General features: G+C 35.5%; 2 protein-coding genes across 3 annotated transcripts; one reads left to right on the top strand and one right to left on the bottom strand.

Annotated features, from left to right (window-relative positions):
• The first annotated feature begins 6,525 nt into the window (after positions 1-6,525).
• Positions 6,526-7,695, top strand: LOC130745021 (pentatricopeptide repeat-containing protein At2g15630, mitochondrial-like). Its single transcript, XM_057597173.1, has one exon. The coding sequence runs from the start codon at positions 6,526-6,528 to the stop codon at positions 7,693-7,695; it is 1,170 nt and encodes a 389-aa protein (XP_057453156.1).
• Positions 7,696-8,516: 821 nt separating this feature from the next.
• LOC130747411 (diphthamide biosynthesis protein 3-like) lies at positions 8,517-10,362 on the bottom strand. 2 transcript variants are annotated; one of them, XR_009022379.1, is made up of 4 exons: positions 10,171-10,362; positions 9,690-9,970; positions 9,175-9,295; positions 8,517-8,917 (listed from the first exon to the last, which is right to left on the bottom strand). XR_009022379.1 is itself a non-coding variant. In XM_057600350.1 (3 exons), exon 2 carries the CDS (start codon positions 9,955-9,957, stop codon positions 9,697-9,699), a length of 261 nt encoding a protein of 86 aa, XP_057456333.1. In that variant the 5' UTR covers positions 9,958-9,970; positions 10,171-10,360; the 3' UTR covers positions 8,517-8,917; positions 9,690-9,696. The 2 variants fall into 2 exon arrangements, 1 of the variants encoding a protein (XP_057456333.1); XM_057600350.1 differs by lacking the exon at positions 9,175-9,295 and having other exon boundaries at positions 10,171-10,360.
• Positions 10,363-10,738: the final 376 nt, after the last annotated feature.

Here is a 10,738-nt window from a genome sequence, read left to right on the forward strand (position 1 = left end):
TGAGGCACTGACAGTATAATTTTTTTTTACATCGTCAACTAATCAGATTGTAAGGATGTGTCACGTCATTTAATGTAATTAAATAAAAACCAGATTTTCTCACATCCTTAAAATCTGATTGTTTGACAGTGTAATTTTTTTACACCGTCAGTGCATAGTAATTAAACTTATATTTTTTTCACATTTTATAATTTACACTAATATATCTGTGTTTTTTTTCTTTTTTAATGCTATATTTTTTAATGCTTAATTTCTGCTTTGATTTAACAAAAAAAAAAGTTTTATTTTAATTTATTAAAATAATTTTTATCAAAAAAATAAACTTATTCAAATAAGTGGGTTTGAAATTTAATTTTTTCAAATAGATAAAATTAAAGGAATTTGAAGAAGTAATTTTTTATTTTTTTAGTATGAATTTTTTTTGGTACATCGGAAAGATAAATTGCACCTCCAGGGATTGGTCCCTGGACCTCCCCCACTCAACTCACATGTCTCTAACTCTTACCTCTTGATCTATCATTCGGGAAAACTTTCGAAATATATGATAAAAACCAAAATTAAAATAGAAATTACTTCATTAAAATTCACTCAATATTCTATTCTATTATTGTAAATATTTAAATATTTTATCTTTCACGATTACATGATACTCACTAGGGGTGTTCATAACCGAACCAATCCAAACAAAACCGATAAACCGATCCAAAAAAACCGAAATCCAATCAAACCGAAAACCGAACGGACTGAAAATTGAAAAAACCGAAATTATTTATTGGATCGGATCGGATTTTGGATTTGATTTCCAAAACCGAACCAATCCAATCCAAACCGAACATTCACAAATATGTATAATTTTAGTTATACATATATCATTTCATTTACACTTACATAGTACATATTTATTGTATATATATTGATTACATCACACATGCTTATTTATAAAATTACGTTTTAATAAAAACAGTTCAAGTAATTATTTGAACTATATACATGCACCAAAGTAAACAATTATAATCATAATTTAAAAATATGTTGACTATGTTATAATTTATGAATGTTATAATAATGTTATAAATTATGTATCGTTGTATTTATCATATATTATATATTTTTAAAATTTATACAACACAATTTTTAAGTACAAAAAGTGAAACAAAAACCGAACAATCCAATTCAATCCAAACCGCTATAGATTGGATCGGATTGGTTTGGATTTGAATTTAGTAAAAAATCCATTGGATGACAAAATCATAAAACCGATGAGATCGGATCGGATGATTTTTCTCCTCAAAACCGATCCAATCCAATCCGCGAACACCCCTAATACTCACCATGAGAATGAAACATATTGTGACTGACCCGTTATTTATTGGTTAGTGCGAGCGCTCGAGGAAATTAGTCATTATTATCGATGACGCATACCTTAAAAAAATTTGAGCAAACATACATAATATACTAATTTTTAAATTTTTTAAATTATCTTTTATGCAAGACCGTAACATTTGAAAAATGTAAAATATAAAAATGTTATTTTTTAATGTTATCACGGTAAAGCCTTCCTTTTAGAAACAAACTTAATTCAAATCATGCCACTGGTTTTTTTCCAGCGAAACACATCATAAGGTGCACCTACTTAATTGCTCACATCAGATCAATCCAACGGTCAAAGCTTCTGCTGGAGAGGCTACAGACAGCATGTAGGGGATTTGGTTTTGACACCACATCTCTTGGGTTTGACACCCCACTTTATTCAATACGGAAATTAAATTTCCCTATTCAAAACGGAATTTAAAATTCCGAATTTTTTTATATGCAATGAATGGTTGAAAATGTGCCACATATGCTAAAATACAGTACGGTTTTTTAATTTCCATTTTTTTCGTATTAAATTCGGAACTTTAAATACCGTTTTTGATAAAGTGGGGTGCGAAACCCAATAGGTCGGGTCCCAAACCTAATTCCCAGCATGTAGCTGGAGAGGATCCGTATCCATGTCTATACACTTGGAAATTTTTATTGTAATGACAGTAATGCCCTTAACATATTTAATTTTTGGACAATAATATCCTCATCTTCTTCACCCACGCATAGGCATAGCTCCTTCAAAATCAAATATCTGGTCTGTCCTCACCCACATAGCTCCTCAGATAAAAATCCATAGTTGCAACCTCTTCACCCTCACAAGTATAAAATTCAATTTCCTAACAAAACTTTAAAGAGAAAACCATGGTAATGGCTTCGGTGGGAGAAGCCTACAAAACCCAAAACAGAAACAGAAAGAGAGGGAGATGCAGTGTCGGAGATCAATCAAAATCCGAACCCACAAAGATCCACCGAGTTTCCTCCATAAAAAAAAAAACGACATCACGACGGCGGCCTCGAAGGCCAAAACGGCGACGCGTTTCGGCCTCGGCGACGAGTTTGAGGGTCGTGCGGCCGCAATAGAAAAAATTGATCGGTGGATTCAGTGAAGTGAGGGTTTGGGGATAAGGATTTTTCAGTAATTTTACATCTTTAATCTTAACCGTTGAATTTAAAATAATATATCTAACGGTGAATTTAACATGTATCACGGTGATTCACTTTTCAAGTGTCACACCGAAGCCAAAACCCAAAACAGGAGCTGGTGGAGATGTTGTCAAATATTATAATATCTAAATATTAGTATTATATAGTAAATCAATGTCTAAAATAATTATTTTTTGGTGAATAGGAAAATGTTAAAATGATTATTAAGCAATCCTCGAATGATAGCTTAAGGCCCTGTTTGGAAGAGCTTATTTGAGCTTATCTGACGGCATAATCTCTTATACCAGTGTTTGGGAGAGCTTATTTTCATAAACTACTCATGATAGCTTATTTTTTTTATAAGCACTCATGATAGCTTATGAAAAGAGATCATGCTTATATATAACTTATTTTCAATAAATTTTTTTAATAACTTATGAATAGGCGCTTATGTCATAAGCACTTACGACCATAAGCGCATAATTGAGTTGTTTTTCCAAACGGTGCCTAAGTGGTAAGAGTTAGAGAACATATGAGTTAGAGGGGAGTTCCGATAAATTTGTAATCAACTTTTATTCATAAACGACGTATTTGAATTATGTGTATGTATATTAAGAAGTTAAGAACTAATAATTGCAAAGTTATAATGTAAGGAAATAATCAATTTTTATTTTAGTTTGATTGTCATAAATGACTCAATAGCTTGGTTTAGTTTGAAATTGATTTCTTTTAAACTTTCTAAGAGATTGTTTTTTTTTTTGAGGAGTAGTGTCACATGCATTAATATATGATGCCTTGATTGATAAGTTGTGCAAGATAGGGGTTGTTGAGTGTTATAGGAAACAGAACACGAAGGATCTCGATAAGGCTGTTGCATACAAAGATAAGATGATAAGCAGAGGGATAGAGCCATCTATTGTCACTTACACTTTGTTGATTGATGCACTGTTCCTTATAGGGAGCTCTATGGAAGCAGAGGATATGATAGAAGAAATGCAAGAAAAAGGATTGAAGTCGGATGTTTATACAGTTATACTTATAACACATTGATGAGCGGGCATGCCAAATGCAAGCTTGATGATGCACCCTTAGTCTTTTATAAAGAAATGGTGGAGAAAAGGATTCAGCCCAATCTGGTAACATATAATAACATGATGCTAATGCACTGCATGTATAGTGAGATGAAGGAAGCTCGGCAACTTCTTGATGAGATGAAGACAAGGGGGTTCAAACTTGATCATATTACTTACAATCTACTCATTGGTGGTTATAGTGATGAAGGAGGTGATATGGAGGAGGCTTTTAGAGTCCGTGATGAAATGTTGAAGAATGGATTTGATCCTACCCTTACCACCTATGACGAACTTATAACAGGCTTGTAGGAGAACAATGAAGTTGAGCAAGCTGAAGAGCTCCTCAAAGAAATGGTTAGTAAAGACATTTATACTCCAGATGACATCACCTACGTAGTTTTAACTAAGTTGGTTAAGGAAAGAGCTGATGAATTGGTGGTGGGAAATGCCAAGATTCAGGAAGCTCCTTGCGGATGACCAATACATGTTTTCGACCATTGCAAATAAGCTAAGCAAGTCTTCTAACCCTTCATCAACACATACCTCACACTTGAAAATCTAGAATGACTCACTATACTAAACCTGCAGATTTTTTTATGAATTCCTTCATTAGTTTTGTTTTCCTTCAACTCGTAATAAAAAGTCATTTGTTCTGTACAAGATTTCATGTTGTTCCCATGACCGAAAGAAAAAAGTAGAATGTCATCTGGCATGCAACCAAAATTTTGATTTGGTTTTTAATGTGGTTTGTTAACGTTGATTGGATCCGGGTTTTTTGTTTTTCCGTGGGGCTATCATCAATCGATGAGTAGTGGATACCTTAGTGTATAGTGGATACTATATATCTTTCTGGGAAAATGACAGGGGAAATCACCGCACTAGTCTTATTTGTTGATACTCGTCACACGCCTACACCCAAATAATTTAGTTTTCCGGCTTAGTTTGCTTTTTGAAATAGTAGATTTGTTCCATTCTCTTTTTTAACAACACAAACTATGGAGCTCTCAGTCTTTCAATATGGTCCAGACATGTGAATTCTTTAATATGGTGCTAAGTGCTAACAGTTACTAAAGAAAGAAGAGCAATTGTGTTATATTCTATTATCTTGTTTGCAAAGATGAATTACTTGACTTCGAATATTGTTGGGGAAACTAGCTAGGAGGAACTATTGACAAATTTATTAGTCATTATTAGCGCTCAAAGGCTTATAAAAAAAAATCAAGATCAATTAATTGTCAATCAATATATATGAAGAGGACATATGAAATATCATTCTTGAAGAATATGAAATATGAATGTGAAGCAATGATTAGATTGATATAGGAGTCAAAGTATGAATAAATTCTTCAAAGTTTTTTTTTTTTTAAACTCAAGTACTTCATTCAGCAAATTTGGGGCGCAATACAATAAAACTCTTGATGCAATTTATAACAAGGAAAAAGAGGGGTCCACCTAATATGCACCACTTTTTAGTGGTGTAACCTTGCACCACTATGTTAATTGTTCATTTTACTCCTGTTCAAAAAATTAATCCCATCAAAATCCACCCTGTAATACCAATATTTTTTTCTTTTTATAAAATAATTTTTTTAACAGGGATAAAATGGACAATTGGTATAGTGGTGCAAGGTTGCACCACTAAAAAGTGGTGCATATTAGGTGGCACCGAAAAAGAGAAGACTTTCAAGACAAGAATTCAAAACTATGTTTGCAAACTTTATATCTCATGGAAAAAGAAACTTTGAAATGTTTACAAGAAAGCTATGTGTCTATGTAGGAAGCCTCTCCTGATGAATTTGTTAGCTCTTTACATAGAAAATCCATGAATTTTACAAAGAGAATCCTAAAATTATCAATTTTTTGATGCGTTGGAAAGCATTTAGAAATCCTCAGCTTTTATTCATAAACAACAAGTTATTTTAATTGTGTGTACGTATATCAACATGGAAGAATAAATAATGAGAGTTATAACTTATAAGCTTAAAACCTAACGAGAGTGGTATAAATATCCGGTACATATAGTTATCATAAGGCAGGGTGAATGATCAATCTAGCAAAGAAATTCTAAGGTGAGATCTCTAAACTGATTCAAAAAAAAACATCTCTAAACTAACAAGAAGATAAAATTGAAGAGAGAAAAAAAGTGGTAAGCAAACTGCTAATTTCCAACGTGACATTTCATTCTGTTTCTCATAGTTTATTTAACTGATTCATTTCCTTTGTATCAAGGGTAAATTAACCAAAGAAGATTCGTGAATATAATCAAAAACAGTAACTGCTGGGCTTCAACCATTTGGGCCTGGGTGACTAGTTTTAGGTTAAAAGCGTTTCCTATTACACACACACGGACAGAGTGACAGACATTGATTCTTGACATCATCATGCAGTCGCTTAAACCCTTTTCTGTCGCTCCCTTGAGATCAATCCATGGGATTCTGGTGCGACGATTTGGAACTCCCACCACTCAACTTGCCATCTTCAGTTCACGCAAAACCCTCATCCTCAACTCCCTGACTCGCTCTTTGTCCTCTGCTTCCGTTGCTGTTTCCAGTCCCACGCCCACTGCATTCCACCCACCACCTATCACTGAAACCACTCTCCTTCAAGCAGTTGAATCTTCTCAGCGGCATTTCATCGAACACCTTTCCCCACACCTCACCCCTTCCATTCTCCCTTCGGTTCAAGCCTCCTTTGACCTCACCACTCGATGCCTCGCCTTTTGCATCCTCTACCGCCTCTCATACCCCGAACCCTCCACCAACAACCTCCTCCACCCCCTCATTCTCACTGGTGCTGCCAACCCTGAGTTGATTCTCAACGAGCTGGCACGTGCCCGGGAGCCCGGGAGCGTCTCAACGTCGACTCCACCAGCGTGTTTGATGCTCTCATCAAGGCTTATTGTGAACTTGAGAAGCCTGATGAGGCTCTGAAGTGCTTCTATTTGATGAAGGAAAAGGGGGTTCTGCCAAATATTGAAACTTGCAATGACATGTTGATGCTGTTTCTCAAGTTGAATAGAAACCTGGCTGAGGAGTTTATTAGTCACATGGAGAGCATTGGGGTGAAGCCTGCTATTTATAAATATAACACACTCATACACGACGGAGCGAAGTTCGAAGTAGCTTGTGTGATATTTGAGAGAATGAAAGATACAGGACTTTTCCTGGATGCTTACAGCTATAATTCTTACAATTTTGTGATGTATAAAGAAAGAGGGCTTGAGGAAACATCTGATTTACTGCCTAAGATGTTAGAGTCAGAGTCAGAGTCAGGATTGGTGCCACATGCAGTAATATATGATGCCTTGATTGATAAGTGGTGCAAGATAGGGGTTGTTGAGTGTTATGAGAAACAGAACACAGAGGATCTGGATAAGGCTATTGCATACAAAGATGAGATGATAAGCAGAGGCATAGAGCCAACAATTGTCACTTACACTTTGTTGATTGAGGCACTGTTCGAGATAGGGAGCGGTTTACGAGCTGAGGATATGATAGAAGAAATGCAAGAAAAAGGATTGAAGTCGGATGTTTATACTTATAACACATTGATGAGTGGGCATGCCAAATGCAAGCTTGTTGATGCACCCTTAGTCTTTTATGAAGAAATGGTGGAGAAAATGATTCAGCCCAATCTGGTAACATATAATAACATGATGCTAATGCGCTGCAGGTATAGTAAGATGAAGGAAGCTCGACAACTTCTTGATGAGATGAAGAGAAAGGGGTTCAAACTTGATCATATTACTTACAATCTAATCATTGGCGGTTATTGTGATGATGGTGAGGTGAATGAGGCTTTTAGAGTCCGTGATGAAATGTTGAAGAATGGATTTGATCCTACCATTACCACTTATGACGCTCTTATTATAGGCTTGTGCAATAACAATGAAGTTGAGCACGCTGAAGAGCTCCTCAAAGAAATGGTTAGTAAAGACATTTGCACTCCTAATGACAGGACCTACAAAGTTTTAACTAAGACCATTAAGGAAACAACTCATAAAGTTGGCAAAAATGACGTGATGGGAAATGCCAGATTCAGGAATATTCTTGAGAATGACAAATATCTTCCAATCTTTGCTAATGATATGACAGATGACGAATTAGTTTCATGAATCTTCTAAGAAAGTTATTTCTTTATGTGTCTTGTTGGGTCTTGGAGTATTAGTTTTGAAGTTCTGTTTCGTGTGAAAATATGATAATAATTTGTAAAAGTTTTTACCATTGCGTACTAATGTTAGATGGTATTTCTTCCAGCTACATATCATACTAAGCATTATATACCTAGGTTGATCACTAGTATTATGTAACACCCGATAAGTTATTTAAAGGTTGAGAATCTTATTATAAATTATAAATTAGTTCTCAATCAATTAGAGTAGTGAGGTTTAAATTTGGGATTTTTCATAGGTATTTACAGCTTTGTAGCACACTAGTAATTTCGTAGCAGACCAAAATTTACTACCCACACATAAAGGTGGTTGAACCCATAGCTGATATTCTTAATTGTCCCACTGCTTTTACATTAACAAATTACAGGGCAAAATTATAAATATAAGCCATGATTTTTTTATAATAGACCTAATAATGACAATGAAACCAAATATTATTGGCATAGCCCCAGTAAAAGAAACACAAACAGAAGTATCATTCTAGTATGAAGCATTTATAACACAAAAATAGACTTAATCAAAAGTAAATTTTGAGTTTTAGTTTTTGCTACCTCCATTTAATTAAAAAGTAGGGTTAATGATCAAATTAGTTCCTGAGTTTGTAAGCGAGTTTGATTTTAGCCCCTTTGAGAAAAAATGGCGTTTAGTGGCGGTCAATTTTACGAATACTGGCAGTCGTAGAGAATTAACTCTGGGTTGGCAGCACCGGTGAGAATCAGAGGGTGGAGGAGGCGGTGGATTGTTGGTTTGGGGTATGAGAGGCGGAAAAGAATGTAGTTTTGGCTATTTTATAGCATTATTAACTTGGTACACTTGTTCAGTCAAATGACAACAAAAATTGATACAATTTGTTCATGAGCTAAGTCTCTAGCTAAGTACAAAAGTTCTTGCCAGATACACAAGTCTTGCTAAGTACTGTTTCACAGTGCAGCACTGTTTCACACATCTAAGTACATTAAGCATTGACTTTCTTATTGTCTCAGTTGGTTGTCCTCATGGAAATTCCACTCTTTCCTTGTTGGTTCTTCAAGTGGGATTTACTTTACCATCCATTTCTGAAAAGCATGGTGGAATTAGAGCTGCTTCCAGAGTTAATCAGTTCTGAAACACTTCAAGCTCCTATTTGAAATCAAACACACAGCAAAATGCATCCTAAGCAGCAGCCCTGCAATGATATTTTTTTTATAAGCAACGATGCATTTCAATACTAGCACGTGATCTACTAAAACCCGGCCAAATACACATAGAAGTTTCAGAAAGATAATAGAAGCAAAGGAGATAGAAAACAAGATCCCCAGAGAAGGTGATCTGTTACAAAACAATGAGTAAAAGTGAAATAATCATCTAGTTCCCTTAATTTCAATGAGTCCAATTATACCCCAGCAAGACCAATGAACAACCAGATTCAGTGCCAGGCCTCACCACTTGCTGCAGTATACCAACATTGCCACCAGGTCCCTCGTGTTCAAATTGCTGCAGCTAGTTCCTTTACTAACAATTCCGTCCAAGAGGAATCAAATCCAAAAAGTGTTGCAAAGTAAATCTAGAGTAATGCATTCAAGTACTAGATAAGCAAAATGAAGTTGTATTACATGTTATTGAAGGAGATAGCACATAATGCATATCCATATCACAAATGTTCAATACCAGAACACAAGAAATACCACAATCACTATGAACAATGAACACAACAGAAAGAAGGGACAAAAATATAGAGCATTAAGGCAGAAAACTTGGGAATGCCTTGATTGCTGGCAACTTCACATTACTCAGGTATGAATCCAATCTAATAAAAAATTATGTGAAAATGTCATTACAAACCTACCCTTACTTGTTACAGTTTCTTACATTGTTATCTGCTAGATTGTGGATTCTTTTACACTCTTCTCAGTATCTAACAAGTATCCAAAAAACATCGATGAGAATTTGTGAATGACCTGAAATTCAAGCAATAGTGACAGTTTGTTGCTTGGAGGGCTGAAGACCCTTGTTTCTATGATTTTGATCAGAATCGCCGAGGAAGTCTTCCATGTTGTAGATGACGGTGATGTAAAGAGAGCAACTAGGGCAGCGAGCGATTTCCTCGCCGAGCTTGAGGTCCTCCTTTGTAATCTGGAACAGGTCCCCGCAAGGACACGGGTACGTGTACGCCTGCAATTCCTCGTTCCACTCCATGTCCTCAATCTCCACGTCGTCGTACGACATCGTTAGCAGGGATCTGTACTTATGAAGAAAAGAAGCACATGAAGCCATAGCAGAACCCAATAAACATAAATCAACAAGTGAATTATCAGACAAAGATTACCCTCGTATCAAATTATCACTATTGTTCTCACAATCAAATAACATCAAATATCACAACCCAATGAACATCTAAATCAGCAGTAAAAATTCCGCAAAAAATAGTAGATGTTGAACCTTTGAGATGGAAGGAAGAAGACAGCAGACAAGGGCGGCTAGAGCAGGATGCGCGGCTCTCTCTGAGAAGGTAGTCGTGTAGGGTTTCCAAGTTTTGGGGGCAACGGGATTTGAAGTGAGGATCCAAAAATTAGTTGTCTTCGATAAGCTATTATTACCAAAAGCTAATACCAGCTTAGACCTTAGAGGTAGCTATTTTAATATCCTCTTCTAAATATATGCATAATTGTTATCTTATGTAATAAACTTAAATAAGATAGTCAACTTGAGTTGAGACAATTGATCATAATTATGAGTACAATTAAAATACGAATATCGTTTTATTCTTGAGCATAATGATTATTTGGCACCTTTGACGGCTTCATCCTTGTATAAACATGTTCTTCGTACTTGTTAGGAGGAGTTTGTGGAGGTCAAAAAACAATTAGCTTTGTGCGCTTGCTTGATTGGATATTATTTTGGTTAGGGAATCTCTTCTTCTTTGTGGACTTGATGCTGATCCTTCTTACCCGATTTGTAATGGTGCAAAAAAGGTAGTTTCTCATGAGATATTAATCTGCCCCGAGGT

The sequence above is a fragment of the Lotus japonicus genome, chromosome 3 (assembly GCF_012489685.1).
Source record: "Lotus japonicus ecotype B-129 chromosome 3, LjGifu_v1.2".
Taxonomy (NCBI): domain Eukaryota; kingdom Viridiplantae; phylum Streptophyta; class Magnoliopsida; order Fabales; family Fabaceae; genus Lotus; species Lotus japonicus.

Coding starts and splice junctions, on each gene's coding strand:
- LOC130745021 (XM_057597173.1), top strand. CDS start 6,526: ATGAAGGAAAAGGGGGTTCTGCCAAATATTGAAACTTGCAATGACATG.
- LOC130747411 (XM_057600350.1), bottom strand. CDS start 9,957: ATGTCGTACGACGACGTGGAGATTGAGGACATGGAGTGGAACGAGGAA.